The sequence below is a fragment of the Panthera pardus genome, unplaced genomic scaffold, assembly GCF_024362965.1.
Source record: "Panthera pardus isolate Hobbes unplaced genomic scaffold, ASM2436296v1 HiC_scaffold_16, whole genome shotgun sequence".
In the NCBI taxonomy this organism is placed as follows: domain Eukaryota; kingdom Metazoa; phylum Chordata; class Mammalia; order Carnivora; family Felidae; genus Panthera; species Panthera pardus.
Window position 1 is genome coordinate 67,937,286 of NW_026526721.1, and position 24,859 is coordinate 67,962,144.

General features: G+C 49.6%; 1 protein-coding gene across 6 annotated transcripts in view; it reads right to left on the reverse strand.

The window, feature by feature from the left end:
• Nucleotides 1-24,859, reverse strand: part of SEMA5B (semaphorin 5B) — a 120,808-nt gene that overhangs the window by 41,018 nt on the left and 54,931 nt on the right. For all 6 annotated transcript variants that reach the window (XM_019448590.2, XM_019448591.2, XM_053903445.1 and 3 more), the window contains exon 2: nt 888-1,088. In XM_019448590.2, the coding sequence (XP_019304135.2) occupies nt 888-1,041 (154 nt within the window). In that variant the 5' untranslated portion in view covers nt 1,042-1,088. The remainder of the gene's footprint in view (nt 1-887; nt 1,089-24,859) is intronic.

Sequence of the window (24,859 nt, forward strand, 5' to 3'; positions counted from 1 at the left end):
CCATTTGTAAAGGGAGGTGACAGTCCTTGCCTTGCCTCCTTGCAGGGTACTTGTGATGAGGAAATAGGGCAGGTGTCTATCAGACTTAAGAACCTGGGGACCTCTGAAGCTACATCCGCAGATCCCAGTGTGAGCTGCCATGCAGGTGACGGATTCGGAAGTGCTGATGTGGTCCTAGCACCACCAGGGAGCCCCAAACTGGCCAACAGGTCATGGGAAAACATCCTGCATGTTCTGGTATTTATGTTTTGTTTTGGTTTTCGATTATCATCGACTGTATGTATTAATTTTAGAAACCCTTATTGAGAATTTATAGGCCTCTCAGAATACTCCCAGTGATTCACAAATTCCAGTTTGGGAAACACTTTAACAGGACACTCTCATGCCCTCCCTTGACAGACAGAGGGAGTTATCAGTCACCAAGGACCCGTTTCCCTGTGGGTTCCCAGGGCCCTGAAGACAGGCATCTGCAACTGTCTTAGAGCAGAAGGAAGCCTTCCAGAGATTTCCAGGCACCTCCTAAGGAGTGAGTCATCTTCATTCTGGCCCCCCAACGAAGCTAAGAAATACTCATGCTTCCAGAAGAGCTAGAGCTGAGATGGCCGATGAACCCTTGTCCACTCTACCCAGAGTACCCACAACCCCTCCTCCTAGCAGGAATGCCAGAGCAAGGTGCCCTCCTCCTCCAGGTAAACATGGATGGAAGGCTTAAATAAATTGGAGACTAAAATCAGACCCCTCCAGCCCATGGCTACTCATCCTTCTAACATTTATCCCTAGGGGAACATCCCAGGACTTCCAACATCAAAGAGACCCTGCTGAGTTCAGACCTAAGTCCTTCAAGGCACAGCCACTGCAAAAAGGACCGAGTGGGAAGTGGCTCTCACCTGCAAAGGCCACAGTGGGGTGTTCCCTCAGGGTGCACAGCTGCTGCTCACTGCTAGGTTCAGTGACGACATCCTGGGAGCTGGACAGGTGGAACACCAGCAGTGTGAGGCTGGGCGGCAACAGGGTGACAGCCAGGGGTCCCAGGAACACCATCGTTGGGCCCCTCTGCAGTCCTAGCTCCGGAGGCAGGCAGGTAAGGTCTGCAATGCAAACATTGACTCTCACCACGAGCTCCCTCAGCAAGGCCCACTTCTCCCAGTTTCCTCCATGGTTGTTGGCAGGCCCACGGGCTGTGTTTGCTTGTTTAAATACATTTACATTTTACCTATGTTACTTACAGTTTACTCTACTCTAGTAACACAGAGTTATAGATCATACCTGGAGAGCTAATTTCCCTTGCAATGGTATTCTGGATAAAACTGACAAATTATAGAGCTTTTTCTATTATGATCCCAAATGGCGTAAAATTAGTTTTAATGATAAAGGTGGTATCTGGGGATCTTAATAAGTGGAGCTAGGACCGTGGGTAGCCATTTGTAAAAAGATAAATTTGGATCCATAACCCACACCTTGTACTAGGAAAAATTCCAACTGGATAAAAGATTTAGGTGTTAAGAATAAAACCATAAAAATACTAGAAGAAAATGCGGGCAGAATTCTTTATAATTTTGGAATAAAGAACCGGGACTCAAAATCCAGAAGCTATTAAAGAAAAGATTGACATATTTAACTACATAAAACTTCAAACTTCTGCATGCCCCACCCCCTGCAAACAAACACCAAACAAAATCAAAAGGCAAATGACAAACTGGAAAAAAATATTTGCATTACATATCACAGACAAGGGGCTAATATTCCTAATGTATAAATAATTCCTGGGAATCAAGAGGAAAAAGGTCAATAATACAGTACAAAATAGGCAAAGAATATATGTACAAATAGGGCTTAAAGATATGAATGACACTGGAGCACCTGGGTGGCTCAGTTGTTAAGTATCCGACTCTTTTTTTTTTGTAACATTTATTTATTTTTGAGAGAGAGAGAGAGAGAGACAGTGTGAGTGAGGGAGAGGCAGAGAGAAGGAGACACAGAATCCGAAGCAGGCTCCAGGCTCTGAGCTGCCAACACAGAGCCCGATGAAGGGCTCGAACCCACAAACCACGAGATCATGACCTGAGTTGAAGTCAGACACTCAAGGCACTGAGCCACCCAGGTGCCTCAAGCATCTGACTCTTGATTTTAGCTCAGGTCTTGATCTCAGAGTCATGAGATCTAGCCCTGCAGACAGTTTGGTGTGGATGGAGCCTGCTTAAGATTCTCTCTGTCCCTCTCTCTCTGCCCCTCCACTGCTTGTGCATGTGTGCATGCGTTCTCTCTCTCTCTCTGTAAATAAATAAATACTTTAATTAATTAAGACACTATTTTCACTCACAATAAGAACAATGCAGATTAAAACCTAGACTGAGCTACTACTGTTCACCTATGAGTTTAGCAAAATTCCAAGACAGATGACACTCTCGGCGAGGCTGTGGGGAAGGGGGCACTCTCATATACCATCGTGCAACAATGGTACAAGCCCTATGGAGAGGAATCTGGCAAAAAGACAGAGGCATGTACCTTTTGATCTAATTTCTGGGAGTCTTAACCAGTGCTACTCAAAGTGCGGTCCGCAGATCAGTGTCAAATCCACAAACTGTGACAACTTCGTTGTAAGATAAATGCAGAAACTTGAGAGTGTTTAAAAATCTTTATAGTAATGTGACAGAGTAATTTTCATGTCTATTGGATCTAATAAAATTTGGAGGTTTGTATTTTTCATAGTTTTTTTGTCAATTCACTTCTCCAGTAATTCACTTTTATTGAATTTTATGTAAGTATCCATCTGCGACAGATTGTAAATTGAAATGTAAAACCTGCTCCTTCACCAGAGATAGTTGAGAAGCAAAAATAGACTAAACAGGCACCTGTACATGTGCCAGGTGATTTATGCACAAAATTACTCCTTGGGGTCATTCTCTGAAGTAACAGAAGACAGGAAACAACCAAACACCTAGCAACTGGAGACTGCTTGAATATGCGAGGGTGTATTTGTGTAACGGAATACTACACAGCTCTAGAAAAGAATGGGGATTTTTCCCTAGATTTCGATATGGAGAAATCTCCAGGTATAGTGACTGGAAAAAACCCAATGCAGAACAGGGTATTAGCTTGATACCTTTTGTGTAAAAAAGAAGGTGGAAATAAGAATACATATTTATAATTGCTGGTATGAGCATTAACAGACACTGGAAAAATAAACCCAAACTAATTTTAAATCAGGCTACCTATAAATAGCAAAATCATGACAGATGCTCCTTAATACATACCTTAAAAAATTTTTTTACATTTATTTATGTTTGAGAGACAGGGCACTAGTGGGGGATGAGGGGGGAGAGAGAGAGAGAGAGAGCAGGAGACACAGAATCCAAAGCAGGCTCCAAGCTCTGAGAGGTCAGCACAGAGCTCGATGCAGGGCTCAAACTCAAAGACCATCAGATGATGACCTGAGCCGAAGTCGGACGCTTAATTGACTGAGCCATCCAGGTGCCCCAATATATATACCTTTTTATATTATCTTCACTTTTGATTATTAAATGTTTAATATCACCCATTCAATAAAAACCTCAAAAACTTTTTATTTTTTTAAAGTTTATTTATTTTGAGGTGGGGGTGGGGAAGAGAGTAGGAGAGGGACAGAGAAAGAGGGAGCCAGAAAATCCCAAGTAGGCTTTGCGCTGTCAGCTCAGAGTCAGATTCGGGGCTCGAACTCACAAACCCAGACTAGTTTTGGTTCCCTAAAACTTCTAATATGGGGCAGCACAACACTTCCTCTGGAGCTTGACTCAGACACTCTGAATCAGCTCCCACCTCCCTCCTTTCCTGGCCCATCCAACGTGTCACCCACCAAGCCTTTCTGACATCACATCCCTCACAGGTCCCTAACCCACCGATAGACCTCCTTGGTGACACTGTCGTCATCTGTGAAATAAAAGGTTGGACTAGATCAGGGATTCCCTGCTGGAGGTGGGGACAAATCAGAACCCCTTCCACTGGAGGTGGGGTCCTGGGACCAGCAGGTGAGTGATTCCAAAGATGACTGTGACAAACCTCTGCAGGGACTAGGGGCCCCTAGGGTTCCTTTCCTCTCGAACATCCTTTGCTCCTAACCCCTCCTCTCTTCCTTTCCTACCACCACTACCTTACTCTAGGTCTGGAAAATGAGAGTAGGATGACTGTCTTCTTGTCTGTCTCCTCACACCTGTGTGAGATGGGGTAACTCCTGTCATCGTGTTGCTGAGAGGCTTTGAGGAAATACCCCAGTGACTATGCAGACGGTGCACCTGGACGAGCTCCCTTCTCCCTTACCTGGCCTCATCCTGGCTCCCAGGGGGCCTTAGTCTCTGGAGCACCTCTTGGTCCCCACATCCTTCAAATGTGGAATTCTCGGTCCCTCCCCAGGAGAGGTTGGACACCCCTGCTAGTGGAAACCCTCTGGGAGGGAGCTTTGGCCCAGACATCCTCCCTGGAGTGACTTTCACATGGCCGCTCACGTGGCATTATTCCTGAGAGCTAAACTGGGTCTTTCCTGCTGCATGGGGCTGGCACTGCTATGGAATTTCCTCTTGCCCTTTGACACTTGTGCTGGATGCTTTCTATTTGTCCCTCTACTCTGTCCCTCCTCCGTGCTCAGTGCCTGGGCTGCAACAGGGGACTCCTTCCCTCTGTTTGGCCAGTGGGGACACTGGCGGAAGATGGGAGGAATGGGAGAGAGAGGAGGCAGCTGGGTGAGCAGCCACATCCCCCCACAGAAGGTCAGAGTTAAGCTCCCCCTCCTCTCTTTGCCTGGGGTGGTGCCAGCCCCTCATTATCAGCGGCGGCAGGGTAGAGCCCAGTGAGCAGTCCCATATGGCTCCCAAACCCCTTCCCACACCTTCGTAAATAGTTCCTTTATTAAACTGCCCTCCCATTTCCCAGTTTGAGTGTGCCATCTGTTTCCGGGGAGGGGGGGACCCTGACTGATATAACATCTCATTGGTGATATTCGATGCCTATGCAAATATCATCTTTTTAGACCTTAGCTGGGGCTTTTCCTCCATCAGCCATCAGCCCTTCATCTGAGGCGGTGTGACAGCCACCCTCCCCTCATTATTCCCAAGCCTCCCCTGGCCCCTGCTTCCCCCAGGAGCCAGGCCTTAAAGTACCTAATTTCCACAGCAGAAGCTCCACTCACATTATGGTTTTTATGTAAATATGTCCTCCAAGTCCCTCTGGAATCAATAATTACTAGATTACCATCACCTGGTCCACCTGGGCCCCAGCACAGCATGCCTGCTCTTTAAGGAGAAGGGAAGGGAAGGGAAGGGAATGCAGCATGTGGATGGGGGTGGGGAAGGACTGGGGGCAGGACCTAGATCCAGATCGGCTCCACTCAGGTGAGGGAGGAAAAAGGAATAGAGAGCCAGAGCAGTGGATGGACATGTACACAGCACACCGACCAGAAAGCCCCCAGAGAGAGACAGACTGAAGGCTAAGCAGGAAGAAGATAGGAACAGCCTTTATTCAGATGAGCATTCCAGTCCTTAGGGATGCAAGTATGGGCCAAGGTGCTGACTTCGGGGATCCCATGGGGGCACACGCACAGGCCTATTTTGCCATCACCTTCAAGGACGCCTTCTGTCCTTAGTAAGGAAGCCAGTAGACCCTAAGAGGGGTACAAAGGAAGGAGAGAAGCAGGGCACCGAGGAGTGGGGCTGGGGTGTGGGGTGCTGGTGGTCAAGGCAGAGCTCGATGAGCCAGGGCTTGCGGCTTAGCAAATGTCAGCAAAAGTCAAGGGCGCCATACTGAAAAAAGGAGAATGGTCAATCCCCACATCACTGAGTGTTACAGGACTGGTCTTTGTGAGCAGAGTTCTAGATACTTGGGTGGGGGGTGAATTTCTAGCTCCCGAGAATCCCCCTTCTTTGGAAATTATCTCCCCCTTCCCTCCACAGGTCAAAGGGGTAGGCCCCCTCAGCCTTACATATGCCTATCCCCACTCCACCATAGCTGCGTGCACCAAGGATAGTCATGTCAAAACAGACCAATCAGATGTTCTCTCATGGCAACGTGGGGCTGTAACCCCCATCCAACCCCCAGGGTCAAGTCAAGTCAGTGTTGTAGAGGAACCTGGAACAAGCAACATGGGCCCTGTGGGGTGGCCATCTTTTACCTGTCATGTGGGCTGAGGAGGGGAGCAGAGGCAGTCTGAAGACAGAGAGCCAGGACAGGAGACAGACAGCAGAGCCTCTCTGGGATGCTAACAGACTCCCAATTCTAGCCCTTTCCTGAGGCCTGACTACTTTCTACTACCACGAGCCATCAGCCGACTTCCTGGATCCTTGTAATAAAATCTCCCATTTTCTCTTAAGCCAGCCAGAGTTGTGTCAGACCAGGAGTTGCCTGCACAGTATTGCCTCCTTGGTGTCCATTCTCACCGCCTCCTTCCTAAAGGAGCTTCTGCGTCGGTGGGGGTTAGGGGGAAAGGTACCCTGCTCAAAGCCATCCAGACAGGGGTGGCCAGTGAGATGTGTGAGGAAGTCATCGGTAGGGCTTGTGGGGAAGCTCTCTAAGAGGGCTTTCCTTCTCCCAGAGCGGCCGGTAGCTAGGATGGATGATGCTACATTACTTAGCATCCCTTAGCCTTGTGATCCAGACTGCGGTGCAGAAAGATAGGTGGGACCTGGGAGATTGATGACAGAATCAGGCAGCTCTGGCCTGCCCTCCTCCAGACTTCTTTCTGTGATGTTTGCTCATCATACTTCTGTGCCTGTTTCCTTGTCTGTAAAATGGGGAGAATAACACCTACTGCAGAGAGGTGTTATGAAGATTGAATGAGTTATTTTGTCTAACAGGCTTAGAGCAGCAGCTACCCCAAGGTACACAGCATGGGATACACAACCTATCCCATACAGCTTGGGTTTTCATTCTTATACCCAAATATGCCTATGACAAACAGGAATTTCTATTTGTAGTATATTTGTCTGATCTGACACTAAAATAATCCGGGAGTTTCTCCGCCGGCAGTGCGCAGCGGAGGCCTCTCGATCTTCCTGAGGGCTGTAGTTACCACAGCAAGTCCTGAGCTCAGGAGGCCACCAGGTCTCTACAGATCTTAGTTCTGTCACCTATAAATTGGGCTAATATTTCCCTGCCTTGGAACTATGTCTGGCACAAGTAGTCCCTTTATGAAATCCACCTGTAAAAATGTATTCGTGTACATAAAACACTCCCTAGTCACTGAAATGTCTTCCCAGATTCATCCATTCAGTTGTTTATACAATACTTCACTGAGCATTTGCTGAACACCTACTATGTGCTGGTTCTGGTACAGATGGGGGAAATGAGGGATGGGGGAACACTCCTTGAAAAAGTATGGTCCCTGCCTTCAGGGAGCTTACAGTTTAATAGAAGAGAGGAGACAGTTCTCCAAGGAACAATATATCACAAGGCAGACACAGTGAGCTGGGGCCTGGACAGGTAAGGGAGCACAGAAAGCCTGTGCTTCATCCTGTAGTGGAGCCACGTGGCGCTGGCACTGTGTGGTAGGGTGCTCTAGGAGTGGGGAAAAAGGGAGACGTAGCAGCAGCCGACTCCTGCTATTTTGGGAAAGCTTCAGTGATAAGGAAAGCATTTTCCTAAATCATTGGCCAGAGCTTCCATTGCTTTCTCTCTCGTTGCTGCCCCAATTCCCTGTGGTCCTCGATATGGGGTCACTCCGATGACACTGGGAGGCATGTGATGCATGTGCTTGTGTGTGAGAGAGGACGCACACCCACACATGCACCCCCCTGAGGACTCCTCGCCTTCCATGGGACTCCTCCAGGGCTTACTTTCCCAGCACAGACAGTGGGAGGAGGATTAGCTGCAACCGGGGGAGGGGATGAAATTGCTGAGTGCAAAGGAGAGAAAGCAAGAGAAGGACAGAGGGCCAGGGCCAGGCCTGCTGGAAGGCCCAGTTACACAAGGACCTTTGCTCTTCTCTCTGGGGCAAAGGAAGAGGGAAACAGGGGTGGAATGTGTGTGTGTGTTTGTGTGTGTGTGTGTGTGTGTGCGTGTGTGTGTGCGTGTGTGTGTGTGTGTGTGTGTATGTGTTATGAGAGAGAGAGAGAGAGCGGGCTGAATCCCCCCCAAAAGCCCAAAGCAGACCGTGCTGCTTGCTGGAGCGCTGACTGCCCAGACCTTCCTGCAGCGGGAAGAAGCTGAACTACTGCACTGGAGACCATCTTCATTCACCAAGCCATTCAGTGCCGGGAGGAACAAAGGGGCCTCAGTGTCCGGCAGGTTACAGTCCTACAAAGGAGATGAAGGCCTGAGTGCACGATGAGCAGGAAGCAGATGACGAGGGGGGCCTGAGACAGGTGCAAGGTGACCTGGGAAAGGGAGAGAGAGGAATGCCAGGGGCCGGAGGTCTAAGATGCCTCCTGCAGAAGGGAGAACTCAAATAGGGCCTTGAAGGAAAGAAGGTGGGAGCTTCCCCGGCCATCACGGGCAAAGAGCATTCCAGAACGATGGAATGGCAAACAGCACAGGCAAAGACTTGGCCCTGGACCATCCTCACATAATCTAGCAAGGCTGGAGAACGGGGCAGAGGGAGCTGAGTCTGGAGAGGAAGACCAAGGCCAAATCATGGCGAGACTAAACCTAAAGCGTTGCGAGATTTCCTTCTGCTGAAACAGAGGACTCATTAGTGGCTGGGGCAGTGGAAAGATGTGGTCACATCTGTGCTTTGGGAAGTTGGGTGGCAGTGGACAGTGACAGCAATAGGTTAAAGCAGCCATCAGTCTGCAGGACAACTCAGAGAATGGAAGTGGGTGTGCCTCTTGCTCCAAGAGACTTGAGCCCCACGCCTGGAGCACGGCAGATCTCAGCTCCACCTACTCCCCCGCAGGGGACATATCAGCTCAACTACAGGCAGTGGCCCTGCAAAAAGGCTGGGAGTGACTGAGGGATCAGGTAGGAGAGGGTGTGTCATAGGGATGAGTCAAAGGGGAAGACCACTCAAATTGCTACTGCCAGGGGGTCCTCTCCAGAGAGACCAGGGACCTCTTTCCTTTTGATTGATAAAAAGAGTAATTGGAAAGGAAAAGACAACCTACAACCCTAAAGATAAGGGCTTAAATAAGCATGGTTGCTGTGTATGGAGAAGTGCCAGGTACTGTGCTAAGCTCTTTCCCGGCAAGACCTCATGGCATTTTGGCAAGAAAGCTGAGAGATGCCCTTGTAATCATCATTCGAAGATCATCATTCATAGCTGATATGAAGAAACAGAGGTTAGCCAGGCTGAGGACCATGCCCCAGGTCCTAGTGCCAGTTAATAACTGAGTAGGGATTTGAACCTGAGACTGTCTGCTGTAGACACAGGCCACTACACACACAGTGTCCTCCCTGGAGGAGAACTGGCCTCAGCCCTCCTGGCACCTTCCAGAGCCCTAACTCCATGCACTCTCCAAGCAGCCTTCAGAATTTAATTTGGTTTCCTGAGTTGGCTTCCCAACCAGGGAGAGCACTTTCTGGCTATAAATTATTAAACTGACTTCCTGCTGCAAATCAGTCTCCTGTGAGTTTGGGCTGTGGGAGCCAGTTTTCCAGGTCTTGAGCGGCTATGGAGAAGGAAATTCCAGAGGTTGCCTACAGACAGGGCAGAATCCAGACCCCAGCCAGAGCACTGACAGCCACAGCCCACCCCCCAGCACAGGCTGTACAGCTAGGGGCCAGGGTGGGTGGGAGAGAATGAGACGCTTCTGTTTGTCCCCACCTCAAGCTCAGCCCAGGAGCCCTTGAGTACCTTCCAGGAAGGGTGCACTGCTGCTCCTCCTTCCCGGCCCCTCCCTTCTTGCCACCATTCAAAGTCCCCACTTGGCTGCCTGCCTGGGAAAGAGGGAGAAAAAGAGAAGGAAAAGAAAAGAAGAGGAAACAGGGGGAAACCAAGAGCAGGAAAGAATGCATTCTGTCTGCGGTTTGGTAAGGAGGGGAAGGCGCGGGGGTGCCCCTCACTCCCCCAAGGGGGCCACCAATGCCATCTTCCCACCCACCCATCACTCACCACTTGGGGGGCAAAGTTTAGCCAGGCTCAGCACAAAGATAAAATTGAGATGCAGATTCCTTCCCATTGCTCTGAATAGAGCAGATTGGATACGGATTTTCCTCTTTTCTTCCCATTTAGACCATCTGGGCGACTGGGGCCCAGAGGGAAGGGTTGGGACCAGGTGGGGGAGGGACAGAGGCTCGGAAAAACTTAGCACTTTTCAGCTCTGGAACCTGGGAGTGGGGGTGGGGATGCTCCCCCTGTCCCAGGTCAAGTTCACTCCCTGCCTTTGCACCATGCTCTCTGCTCTCTGGCCAGGCCAGGCCCTGCTTGGGTTCTCCTCTCCTCTGTCTGTTCCTAGCAAACTCCAGGTTGTGCATTTGCCCTATCAGCGTTGGGCAGTCCTTGCCATCCCACCCACATCCTCCCAACTGCAGTGAGACCCAGGGGGAAGATAAAAGGAAAAGGGTGATCATAAAAAAGTTAAACAGGAAGGGCTCTTGAAGATCATTTAGTTCAATCCCATATTTTACAGATGAGGAAACTGAGGCTTGGGGGAGCGTATCTAGCTCAAGGTTGGGCAGGGAGGTGGTGGGAGATCCAAAACTAAGTAAATAGCAACAACAGAGACATGTTTTCATACATCAGGTGGTATTCTTTTTTAAAAAAATTTTTTACTGTTTTATTTTATTTTTTTTGAAAGACAGAGAGAGACAGAGTGCTAGCAGGGGAGGGGCAGAGAGAGAGGGAGACACAGAATCAAAAGCAAGCTCCAGGCTCTGAGCTGTCAGCACAGGGCCTGATGCGGGGCTCCAGCCCAAGATCATGACCTGAGCTGAAGTAGGACGCTCAACTGACTGAGCCACCCAGGCGACCCTCAGGTGGTATTCTATGCTCGTTATGCCATTTAATCCACACAATAACCCTGTGAGGCACATACTATTATCATACCCATTTCATAGACAGGGAAACTGAGGCATCAACCAGTTAAGTAGCTTGCATACGGTCAAACTGGTATCCAGATCCAAACCCAGGCAGTCAGGCTCCAGAGCCTCTCCCTTACACAGTCTCAGTGCACCAGGCAGGAAAATGGCATTATTTGACATAGCTTCCGGAGCTTCTCACCAGGGCTCAGGCTGCTCCAGTGATCATTCGCAGATGGGAACCCTCTAATGCATTCAGTCATTCTGTATTTATAATCACGGAGCCTGGACTTGCTCCTGTGAACAAAGTATGTCCACACAAGGTAAGAATTGAAAACAGGAGTACAAAGGGAATGTTCACATTACTTGGGAAAGCAAGCAAACGTGAACCTCATGGGGGCAACTTTGTAGGAAACAACACGTGTGTGGAGGAAGCTGGACCAAACGCACAAAGAGAGAATGAGTGCAGAAGGGAGATGCCATGGGTTAGGCCCAGGACACTGCCTCACAGTTGCCACGCAGCTTAAGCGAAGCAGGGTGAATAAATGTTTGGTTCGTGCCTTGCACAGATAACTGTCCTGAATGGTGATAGTGGTCCCACAAAGGTAGTATGACAATGAGTAGGGATTCTTCCCCCAAACATTCTGTGATATTTTATTGTTTTTGCAAGGAAAAGGAAAACAAAGGAGACTTGCCTACTTTAATTGCTAGAATTAAATGCTAAGGATGTTGCCAAACACAAATCAAGCTTATCTATTCATTAGAGCAGCCTCCTTTTCCTCCTCCCCATGGGCAAGCTCTCTCTGTGGAAACATTTTGCTATCAGATATTCAGTTACTGCATAAAAGGAAAACTGCATTTGAAAACATGCCTACAGCTCAAAAATAGAAGGCAAATCCAGCTGAAGGCCTGGGCTTCCTCGGGGTTTCAATGACAGATTCACTTGCTCAACATAAACCTTTGCAAAGAGGGCCCGTCTCCACTCACTCTCCTGAGCATGGCTCTCCACACCCTGGGTGGTGCTGACGGTTGCACAGCAGTGTGAATGTATGGAAGACCACTGACCTGGACACTTAAAAATGGCTAAAATGGGTTGGTGGGAATGTAAAATGGCACAGCAGCTATGCAAAACAACATGGTGGTTCCTCAGTAAATTAAAAGTAGAAATGGGGCACCTGGGTGGCTCAGTCGGCTAAGCATCCGACCTCTGCTCAGGTCATGATCTCTCGATTTGTGACTTGGAGCCCCACATCGGGCTCTGCGCTGACAGCTCAGAGCTTGGAGTCTGCTTTGGATTCCGTGTCCCAATCTCTCTGCTTCTCCCCCACTCTCGCTCCAGTCTCTCTCTGTCTCTCAAAAGTAAAATAAACGTAAAAAAAAAAAACAATAGAATCATCATCTGATCCAGCAATTCCACTTTGGGTACACACCCCAAAGAACTGAAAGCAGGGACTGGAAAAGGTATTTGGACACCTATGTTCCCAGCAGCATTATTCACAACAGCCAAAAGGGGGAAGCAACCTAAGTGACCACTGGCAGGCGAATCGATAAACAAGATGTGGTACATACATACAATGAAATATTATTCAGCCTAAAAAGGAAGGAAATTCTGACACATGCTGTGACGTGGATGAACTTGGAGGACCTTATGCAGAATAAAATAAGCCAGACACAAAAGGCCAAATATGTGATTCAACTTAGATGAGGTACCTAGAATGGGCAAATTCATAGACACAGGAAGTAGAGTAGTGGTTCCCAGGAACCAGGGAGAAGGGAAGATGGGGAGGTCATTATTTAATGGGTGCAGAGTTTCAGTTTGCAAGAGGAAAGAGAGCTGGAGACGGATGGTGGTAATGGTTGCACAACAATGTGAATGTACCAATACTACTGAGCTGTATACTTCAAAATGGCTAAGAAGGTAAGTCTTATCTTCTGTGTATGTTGACACAATTAAAAAAAAAAAAAAAAAAAAAAAAAAAAGAACTCCTAAAATCCACTGGTCCAAGGAGGACCAGGAGATCCCAGGAGGTGAGCTACTGGCACACCTTACCCCTGAACTGAGTGAGAAGAGGCCCCCTACTGTCCATCCACAGCTTGGCTGTGTGGCTGAGACATCGAGCGGCTCAGGGATGAGGTGTGGGCAGCCAGAGATGGAGGGGAGCCATAGGACACCCAAGAGACACAGGCCCCAGAACCAGCTGAAATCACTCAGCAAAAGGGGGAATTTTTGGGTGAGTCCATAAGCACGAGGTGAAGGAGGCAAAAGAGACAAGGTCAGGTGTGAGGTCAGACTGCTCCACAGACAGGGTGGTTGTCCCTGCACTTGCTTCCTGTTGCTGCTGAAACCAATTACTACAGACCTCATGGCCTCAGGCGACACATTTATTCTCTTACAGCTCTGTGGGTAACAAGTCCGACTTGGGTTCTGCTGGGCTAAAATCATGGTGTCAGTAAGGCTGCCTGCCTTTCCAGAGGCCCTAGGGGAGAATCCATTTCCTTGCTTTTTCTAGCTTCTAGAGGCCTCCCATATTCCATCTCAGAGCCAGCAACACTGGCTCCCTTTACCCATTCGTCCATACTTACATCCCTCTCTATCAAAGCTGGGAAAGAGTCTCTGCTTTTTTTTTTTCCTCTAAGGTTTATTCATTTTTGAGAGAGAGAGAGAGAGAGATAATAGAGCATGAGCAGGGGAGGGGTTGAGAGAGGGGGAGACACAGAATCCTTAGCAGGCTCCCGGCTCTCAGCTGTCAGTACAGAGCCCAACACGGGGCTCGAACCCACAAACCATGAGATCATGACCTGAAGCTGAAGTCAGAAACCCAACTGAGCCACCCAGGTGCCCCTTTAAAAATTTTTTTTAATGTTTATTTGTTTTTGAGACAGAGAGAAAGAGCACAAGCTGGGAGGGGCAGAGAGAGAGATGAAGACACAGAATCCAAAGCAGGCTCCAGGCTCCGAGCTGTCAGCACAGAGCCTGGTGCGGAGCTCGAACTCACGAACTGAACCGTGAGATCGTGACCTGAGCAGAAGTTGGACGCTTAACCGACTGAGCCACCCAAGCACCCCAAGAGTCTCTGCTTTTCAGGCCCCCTGTGATTACGATGGGCCCACCTGGATAATCCAGGATGCTCTCCCCATCTCAGCATCCTCAGCTGAACCACATCTGCAAAGTCCCTTTTGCTGCATAAGGTAACATACTCACAGGTTCCAGGGTAAGGACAAGGGTATCTTTAGTGGCCTACCACACCCGTCATACATATTCCCACCCAAGTGGTCACACGTGGCAAACATATCTAATGTCCAGAGACTGATCTGTGCCTGAATTTTGGAAGAAGGAAAAGCAGCAGCCAGTAAAGAGTCACGGGCAAGTCAGGGCCACACAGTCTGGGGGTGGGGGAGAGTGGTCAGGGGGTGTGATAGGAGAACCCTAGGGGGCAGGGAGAGGGGGCTACACATTGGACAGCACACACAGGGAAGGGGCACAGTGTGTCCCGTGGAAAAGAAGATGGTCACAAGATGAAAAGAGGAGGTCACGAGAAAGACTTTACAGGTGAACCGCACTTCAGACAAAGAAATTCTTGAATATTGGCACAAAAGTTTTACCAAAGCATGATTATTCTTCACTTCCCAAAAGGATTTTCCAAAGCTTTCTTCAAGTAATGAGTTCCACTGTGTTCTTAAAATAGGATTTACACCCAATTTTTCAGTAACACATAAAGGGATGCTTGTAAATCTATTGAAATGAAGTGAGACCAGTAACATCTGCTGCCTTCTGTGCTGTTGGTGTCAGGGGGAGTGGGAAGGAGCTTCTGTTGGGGGTGACGGGCCCAGACTCCAGCCTGGACGGCCCCACCCCACGAAAGCCAGCCACTTAATCCTCATGGCAACATTCCCTCATTCTGCACATGGACGAAGCAGCGGCAGAGAGGTGACAGAAAGGACAGCCGCAGGCTGGGGACTGGCCCCAGGCCTCTCTGACTCCACAGCCCTGTTCCTTCCGCCTCTCCCGAGAGAGGAGAGATTTTTGGGGTGGCAAGGAGTTGTGTGTCTGTGTTGGCTACAGAAGCTGTACCCCTCCTACATCCACACTCAGGGCTGCTGCTTACCTAGTGGGTCGTTTCCAGGATGATACTGCAACTTTCCAGTAGGGACAAAGCCTTTCATTCTAAAGTTATTAGAGAAAAGACTCTGGGTGGCCTGAAAAGGGTAGAACTGCCATGATGTAAATGCTTGATTTCACGCATCTTTGGGGAGCCAGCAAACACAGAGCGCCAGAGGAACAAGGGCTTTAGCCCCATTTCCTTCCCTTGGGCCATAGAGCTTGCTGGAAGTACCCCTTGGGCTTCAAAGCAAGTAATATAGAGGAAGGTGCCATAAAAATCTTGGACGCGATGCCTACTTCTCTGTCATTTCACTGTCCACGTTCTTCCCAACCTCTCAGTCGGCCCTAACTTTCATTTCTAGCTCTTTCTCCCAGATACGTGGTTCTCCAAGTTTCTATTCTCAATTCCCTCTTCTCTCACTCTGCTCCCAGGATCGTCTCAGCCCCCGCTCCCTCTTCCCAGTGTTCCCACCTGGACTCCAGCTCCCTCAGCTGCCCAGATCTCCAGCCCCTCTCTTCAAACGCCAGACCACACGGAGTGTGGTCACACTCCATCTCTACCTCAGGTCACACAGACATGACCACTGCAGCCTTCCCCAAATTAATTTGTCACTTTTCTTCCTTAACTTACTCCTCCCATGTCCCCCATTTCTGTCAATGGAACTACAACCCCCCCCCCCCACGTCCCAAGGTATCCTGACTCACATCTCGGCATTCCCAGACTACCCCCTTCCTCATCTCCCATACCCAACCCATTGTCAAGTCCTGGGACTTGTGTCTCTGTAATGGATCCCAAACCCAGAAGTCCTCAGGGGCAGCAGGGACACATGAGCGAGGTGGTGAGGGAGGGGGCAGTGGAGGATGGAAAGACACATACTCCATCTGGACAGGACAGCTGTGTCTCAGTTCCCTCTTCTCCAGCTGACTGTTGCCTTCTCAGGGCATAGGGCTTGATCTGTCCATTAAAAAAATATATATTTATCTATTTTTGAGAGAGTACAAGCAGGGGAGGGGCAGAGAGAGAGGGACAGACGCGGACAGGCTGACAGCAACGAGCCCCATGTGGGGCTCAGACTCAAAAAACCGCGAGATCATGACCTGAGCTGAAGTCAGATGCTCAACCGACCGAGCCACCCAGGTATCCCACATCTGCCCATTTTTAAAGAAAGTCTACACATCCATCTGGATTTATGTGAAATTCCCTTATTTTTATGTTTATTTATTTTGAAAGAGAGAGGGAGAGGGAGAGTAAGCACACGTGGGGGAGGGGTAAAGAGAAGGAGAGACAGAATCCCAGGCAGGCTCTGGACCATCAGCACAGAGCCTGATGCAGAGCTCAGACCCATGAGCCAAGAGATCGTGACCTGGGCTGAGATCAAGAGTGGGACGCTTAACTGACTGAGCCACTCAGGTGCCCTGAAATTCCCTTATTTTTAAATGGCGGCAAATACTTGCATTTTTCCAGTCCCTGTATGCACCAGACAAAACAGGTCTGTGACCTCAGGGCTTCATCCTCTCTCCCACTATGACTTTCCTCTGTTCCCAACGCCAGTATGCCAGCATGTCCATGCTCCTCTCCTGGACAAGGGAACCCCCCTTCGGGACAAAGGAACCCCCTCCTGAGCCACTTTCTCCATATTCCCTCTGCTGGTCTCAGGCCCCCTGCACCAATATTGGCCTCTTCAGGTTTACAGAGATCAGTAAGGGTGAAGGAGACAGATAAGAGAAGGCTGATGCCACTCAGGGTAAGAGAGCCATTAATTAACAGAGTTAAACATCTGGTGTTTAATTAACACTTCCCCTGCTCTTTCATCCTCCCTCCCATTTTCCTTTCCCAAAGGGGCTCCACGGTGGGTAAAAGTAAAGTGAAAACCAGGAGGGCAGAAGGCAGATGCGGGGAATGGGGAGGTTGTGGCTGGCAGTGGGCCGGGGGTGGGGAGGAGGAGAGACGGTCTCCATGTGAGGAAGGGGAAAAGGACAGGCTAGAAAGAGTCAGGTTACGATTCAGCAGGGGGGGCTCGGATCAGTACAAAAGTTTCTTGGGCAGGAGCTAGGGGCAGAAGCTCACCGCCCAGGTTTGTACAAGGAAGTCCACAGCTCTTCTTGCGGCAGCAACTAGTGACGTTCACTCCCCCATCATCCTCAGTGACACCCCACGTTGCAGAGTGGCCACGCTGCCAGCCCCGGGTAAGATGCTTTCCCAACTTGCATGCAGTGAGGTGGCTATGTGCAGCCAATTAGAAATAAACAGAAGTCAGCTGCAGATTCTGGGAAAGTGCTGCTTTCCTTATAAGAGAATAGAGTCAGCTGGCCCCTCCTGCCACCTTCCTGCCCCGCAGAGGAATGTGATGTCTTGAGCTATGGCAGCCACGTTGGCACAATGAGAGACAGGCCGAGAGAATCAGAGAATATCCTGATGCTGTTGAGCCAGGGAGCAAAGGCCAGCAGCTGCTGTCACCTCCGACCACCTTTGAGCGGTTAAATACGTCCTCATGTTTAAAGTTATTCTGGTGGTGTTCTCCGTCGCTTGCAGCCAAAAGCATTCCTAGGTGACACACTCCCTCCTCTAAAACCTCTTCTCTCTTGGGAGGGAACAAACCGACCACTTGCTTATGTAGAGTTGAGCGAAGTAAAGAGCAAACACTGCTGCTCAGCCTGGACTGCATAGGCCCAGGGATTAGGGACTGGAAAGATGACAGCAGTGTGGGCCATGTTTGCATGAGATGGTGAGTTTCAGGGGGAGCCCTCTCCCCACTGCCCTCCCAGAACCAAGCACAGAGCCTGCCATGTAATGGGAACTCAGCTGACACGTGTTGTGTGAATGAATGGATGAACGGACGGATGTGCCACTGCTTGGCACAGGTCTCCCAGTGACAACCAGCTGGCAGGAAGGGATTATTTAGCAGCTAGCTTGAATCTAGCCGATTCAAGACCCACCCTTCTCCAAGGCCAGCCTGGAGCACCTCTCACCTTCAGAAGACCCCCCCCCCACATCCAGTTCCTATGATGCCCACCTAATCCTCTCAGTTGGCATTCGATCCAACCTCCCTCTTTGTTATATATCTGACTCCCTGGTTAGACTGAAAGAAAGCCCCTTAGGCAGATGCCACAATATTTTTAAAGTCCCCAGAAACTACCAGTGTCTTGAACACTGAAGACAGTTGATAGAAATTTTCATTTGAGGTTGATGCTTTGGAGAGGTGCTAAGAGTTTGACGATTTAAAGAGCTCTTTTTAGGAAAGAGCTCCCCTAAAAAGAATAGTCCCTAGATGTCTGTAGTACCACCTGAAACTTTACTGTTAGAAATGGACTACTTTGATTTAGCTGAGTCACCTTATGTAAAACACATAAACATTCTAAGCAACAGTTTGTATAATGGGAATAATAATAAAAGCTGTTTCGCAGTGCCCTTTTGGGAATCAAGTCAGCACGAAATCTCATTGTAAGAATGTTTATTAAAATAAGCCTTTATGTGTGATTAGTCTTGGAAGAATTATCCCAATAATTATTCACTTTTGAGTGCAATCTTGTAGACTTTAGGCTAGAGAAGAACTTTAGACTTCCCTCTTACAATCACCCCACAAATGACCTCTATATGGTCTTCAGAAGTACATGAGGAACTTCTTGAGTTTAATTAATGCGGCTTTTCACAGGAGAGAAAGAGGAGAGGACTGATGTGGGACTGGAATAGCTGTGTAGCAGGTGCTGTTGGCGCCTTGCCCAGACCCCCATTCCTGGGCCAGGGTACCCATCCCCCATGTCCCAGCAACCTTCTCGAGAGGCTGGCCCTGAGCCCAGGGCAGTCGCCTCGTGGAGATACGCCTGGGAGACTAGGGGGCAATCACGACTGACACAGAAGTATAAAAGCCCAGCCCCCTGTCTTGGATGTACCAAGTTCTGTTGCGTAATTCACACCCCAGAGCTCCCAGCGGGATCAGGCAGGCTTCCCCGGACAGTGCATTTTCACCTGGCTTTGTCTTCTGTCCCATCCTGCTTCCCTCTCAGGTGCTTACAAGGGCTCTCCCAGTCAATCACTTGCACAAGAATCCCAGGTCAGGCTCCGCTTCTAGGGAAACTGCCCTAAGAAAAGCCCTTCAGAGGCTTTGCAGAGGAGGGCTGATGAGGAGCTAGGGGAAGGAGTGAGCTGGGGTCGGGACTAAACTGCACACATTGTTTGGTCTGGGGCTCTTCCCCTCACCCTGTATGCAAGGCAAAGTGTGGGCCAGGCCCAGACCTCCATCCTTGCCAGGGCTGGAACCTTCGCCAGGGCTGGTGTCTGCATCTCCCTCCTCCAAGGAAAGGTGTGCATCCTTTCCAAGGCCCCACAGTGTTTTCCTGAAAAGCTGTGAATCCAGAAATCAAATGGTCTCCATGTCACCCGATTACCAGGGTTGGCCCCCAGGAATGTTTAGGCTCATAGACTCACACGGTATTTGTGCAGAAAAAGCCTTGGGGGATAGTGTGACTCCCTTTCGCAGTTTAATTTGGATTATACTTCTGCACCCGTGCTCTCCCTGCTCATTATAATTGTGATAATTATGGGTTGCTTTAGTTTTCACTAAGCCACTTACACAGCTGGACAGAATCAGAAATGCATGGATGTTAATCTCCCACCTCAGGCCCTTTTTTCAGGGCTAGTCTCCCCAGAAGCAATGAACCTGGGTCAGAAGGAACAGTGGTCCTGGGGGTGATCTAGCAGTGGGGTGGGGGTGGGGCTGAGAGGGCCGGAGGCGTCCCTCGTCCAAGAACTGTCCCTTTCAGATTGGAAAAGAGGGCAGTTATTTGCATCCCAAACCCCACACCAAACACAATTGGAAATAATCATTTCTTTGTAAGAAAGGGCAGGGGGAAAGCAGGTAAAAATTTGGATCTTCCTGGGGTTAATAATGCTTTGTGTGGACATCTGAGGTAATTCTGTTCATTCTCCCCAGGTTCTAGGTAAAATAGCTCCTCCCCACTCCAAGGCAGCTGGATTTGAGGAGGGGAGGGGTCACTTCACATTAACCACATCTCTCAGTGACCTCATCAGTGTCTGGTACCCATCACTAACAGGACATTCTTGCATCTCTTCTGCTACATGAACCAACACTTATCAAGGGCCCTAATAAATGCCACGGGCCCCAAGTACTGGGGAAGGACAGTGTCTCTTTCGTTGGAGGACTCCTCTTTTGAGAATTACATGACCTTCTGCTCACTTATTAATGCTTACATCCGAATCCATTTTCCTCACCAATGATCCCAGCTTGCCAAAATTCAATACCAGGTCTTCCGGTGGAAAATACAGTTTCTGCTCTGTGATAATTATAATTATATGTAAGCTTTTTGTGTTCTTTATTCTATGACACAGTGTGCTAATTGTTTTACAAATGTTGTCTCATTTTATCTTCACCATATGCCTATAAAATAGGCTTTACTGACTTTGACAGGTGAGAAAACAGAGAGGTTGGGTGGCTTGTCCAGAGTCATACAGGCAGTGAACTGAGCTGGGATCTGACCTCAGATCCGTTTGATGCCAAAGCCTGTGCTCTTAGTCAGCCTGCTTCCTGTCTCTAGACAGGGCTCTTGTAGAGGGGTGTTCCCTCTAGAAGGAAGGCGGGCATTAGGGTGGCATGGGGGTACAGAACAGGGAAGCTTCCTGAGTCTCCTCTGCACCCCTGTGTCCAAGGCTGAGTCCAGCTCAGTTCCTCTCCCACAGCCCAGAGCGTCCGCCCCACATCCCATCCCATCCTACTCCATGCAGGGTTCTGGGTCCATTTTCAGTTGTGCTTCTCTGTTCTAGCCTCAGCAATGAGAGCTCCCAGCTCCACCTCCATCCTGCTCCATCCCCCAGACATCACAGCACCCCCCCCCCCACCGCCCCGGTCCTCCAAGCCTTCCCAGAGCCCACCTGTATTGATACTTCTGGGGTGGACAAAGTCCCCACACCTAGCTGAGCTGCTCACTGCTGGGGAGCTGGAGGCACCAGCCCTTCTGCTTCTCCACGTTAGCCATCACTTTCCAGTCACTGCTCATCAGCTGGGCCAATAGCGGGGGTGGCACAGAGCAGCCAGGCAGATAATCCAAGGTAGTGGGGAATGTAAAAATCATCTCTATTTGGCTGCGGAAGGTATTTTTGGACCTAGAGTTGAATGTGGGTGTGTATGATGTGCTGGGAATTCACAACACTTCAAACCAAATCCTGAAGTGAAATCAGCACGACCTGACTGCTGGTTTGGGGAAGGAGAAAACCGCTACCCTGTACCTATTTCCTGCTGGGCCAGGTGGCTCAGCATCTCTGGGCATTCTCCTGACCTCCTGATGCTCAGGAGCAGCTGAAGCAGAGCTGCTGCCTCTCCATGAGTCGGATCTACACAGTCCCCTGACCCAGAGCCCTGGCTGCAAATTCAGATGCCTGCCGACAGGGGCTGGGCGGCCAAGTAAGTGGGGCCAGCTGGTGTAACGCAGAAGGGAGCAGCAGAGTGAAGACTGTAACCCCTTCAAAAGGACACAGCCACTCCTCAGGGGCAGCTGCTATTCAGCTCCAGCTGATGACAGAAGCCAAACAAAACACATCTGTAGAAGAATTTGGCCCCCTGACAGCCAATTTGCAGTCTCCAGCCCAGAGGTTCTCACATTTTAGCATGCATTAGAATCGCCCGGAGGGCTTGTTAAAAGACATTGTTGGGCCCCTTCCCCAGAATTTCTGATTCAGTGGTTCTGAGGTGGAGCCCAAGATTTGCATTTCTAGCAAGTTCCCAGGTGCTGCCGAGTCCAGGGCCACATTTCAGGAACCACTGCTCTGGCCTAGTGGTCCTACAACAGAGGGCCTGATACGTCCTTACCTTCTAATACTTGCTAGGCTTTTCTCAGTAAGTGTCAGCTCCAGAGGTAATCATGTCCTTAAGAAGTTGAAAGTCATTTGTACACTGAAGGAAGGGTGGCCACCCATCTAATAAATGGCAAACATGCATCAGAAACTTTCATGAATAGGATCTCATTTAATGGCTGCAGCAGTCCTGGAAGGCAGCGATTATTGCCCCACTACGGCTGAAGAGCTAAGGTGCAGAGATGTTTACAACTTGCTTCAGCCCCACAGCTAGGAAGTGACAGTTCTGGGCCTGGAATCCACATCAGCCTAACTCCAGTGCCCCCTTTGCCAAGCCAACAAACTCCACAGAGGAAATAAGGCCCCTCTTCTGTCCTCTTTCTGGGAGGTGAACAGAATGGCCTCTTCTTTTCAGAGGATCCTCTGAGCTCTGTCCATTGGGGCAACTCTCATAAGAAGGGCTGGATCAAAAGCCAGGAGACCTGGGGAGTTATAGGCATCCTTTTCCTCCCTCCAAAGGGAGGGATCAACCAACACTTGGTCCTTGGGTACTGCCCTGTGGCTTATCATTCCCAGATGGGATGGGCTGACCCTGGGGCAGCAAAGGACCCTAGGAATGCCATGCCTGCTGGAGACACTCCTGAACAAAGCACCTTAGTCCTTGGGGACACATCAGGGCAGGATGGGGGAATTGTCTGGTTAATGTCTGTAAACTCCAAAGGGCAGGAACCATGTCTTTTTTGCTCAGCACTGTATCTCCAGTTCCTCACACAATACGTAATGTGTAGACCCTGAATTATTTGTTAAATGAAAGAATGACTGAATGATGGAACAAAAGGTAGGGAATCTTCGGTCTTAGCCAAGGGGACTTTAGATAACGTGCCCACTCATGATTGAAAGTTTAGATACTCATAAAGCAGCCAGCTTTGAGAAGGAGAATGTGGCAGGTGATAATTCTGCTCAAGGTAATTGATAGGAAATGTTTTCTGAATCCAGTGTGGGCTGAGAGGCAAAGATATTAACAGGTCTGCTAAAATCTGAAAAGAATAATGTCATATTCATCTCTGGATCCCCAGCCCCGAAGTCTGTTGAATGAATGAATGAATGTGAGTCTCCCATCCTGAATGCCCAATGAGGAAGGTGTTCACACACTGCTGCGTGGGTGGTGTCGTGCCTCTGCAGAGGAAGCCTTCCCCAAGGCTTTTGGGAAGGCGGGTGGGGTGTGGTGACAACAGCGTGGACTTTGCATGCAAAACCCTGGCTCTGTCCCTGAAATAGTCAACGGGCACAATCCCAGGTGGGCCAGGGCCAGGCACTGTGCCCTGAATTGTTGGGCCCCACTGCCTCCCTTCTCTGTAAAAGAAGGATGATGACAACAGCAACAATAGCAATCATGACAACTCCTTCCTTGACTTGGCAGGAAGACAAAATGCTTGTGGATGTGGTAGCACCACCATGAATAGAGTCGGTGCTCAACAAATGCCTATTAACCGAATGACTTCATTGAGAGACCCACTGTGGCTAGGTCACTTCTCCAGTCTAGATGGTTGGAGAAGAGTTCCTCAGCTCTCCAGACAGAAGGTACTTCCAGGGTCTAATTTGTCTTCCTCCTAGAGCAACGGGAAGCTTCTTACTCTGCTGTTCATGATGACAGGGAATAGGATAGCAGTTGGTGGGACCTTTCTACAGTACTCATATTCTCCAGTATTTCCAGGAAACCAGCAGTAACACGTTGTGGAGCTGTGCACTGACATTGTGAAGAGTGTGCATTGACTTAACGGATGATATGTCCAAATCAACGCAACTCCAAACCACACGGTAACATGTAGGGTGCTGGTGCCCCATGAGAAGCGTGTCAGCTGTTTTCCCTGCCACCCGGCACACGCTGGACCTCCCTGTTAATCCAGTTGTGTATGTGCAACACTCAGCCTGGACTAGCCATCCTCAGAACTTGAATCAAATAAAATTTGTTCAAGGGTTGCACACTGTTTTGCATTATCTGCGCTATGGGCTATGATTCAACTTCATTCAGCTCTTTGTTTAACCCACTAGCTCCAGATGATCCCACTCATGCCCTCGGGCTAATAGGTCCAGCACTGGGGAGAGAGGTCCCCAGGAGTTTGTGAGAGTGGTTAGGATGCTGGCTTGGGTGCAGGTGAACTGACTCAGCGGAAAGGCTGGTGTCAAGGATCACACATATCCCCTTTCCTTTGATGGGCTTGTGCTGCTCTTTATAGCCATGATCCCATTGGATCCCCTTTGCAGTCTGCAGGAGGGTTGTCATCCCTTCCACTTAACAGATGAGAAGTCGGAGGCCTTGAGAGCCATCACAGATCCAAATGCTCAGAATGTGAAGTTAACCCAGATCTGCCCTCCCCTGCTGTACCTTGCCAGACCTTGGATACAATATTCTCCCCAAGTCAAGCCTTGATGGTTCACACTGGATAAGGCTCTGAGCAACTTGAGCTGAGCCTGAAACCGAGAGAGCCCCTACTCTGGATGACAGGTAATTCAGAGCATCCACACACCTTGATTCAGAAATCTGGGAGCTAGAAATGACTGAATCCCAACGTCTCCAGAAAAATCACTCTAAATACCCCCTTTGGGGAGTGAACAGTCCTAAGACCAGGGCAGGAAAGAGACATGATAGCTATTCATCCAGCCTGGATCCCTAGCCTCCCTGAATCCAGCCTGTGCTCCTTACATTTCTGTCCTCTCTCTGCCTACCCCCAGTCTCCCAGTCAGAGCTGGGAGAGCCAAGTGGGCCTGGGTCCCCAGACCCCTGAGGGAAGCCAGCCAATGAGCTGCCCAGCCCAGGGTGCCCAAGCTGCTCCAGCTCGGCTTCTAGGATGCAGCCACCCAAGGATGGCATCCAACCCTTTGTGCTGCAGGTGTGTCTTCTCTCCTACCTCGAGGTGAGCGGGGCAGAGCCTGGCAGCATGCAGAAGGTGCTGGAGTCTGCCCCCTTTCCTCTTATAGGAAGGAAGGAAGGAAGGAAGGAAGGAAGGAAGGAAGGAAGGGAAGGAGTGGAGAGGGGT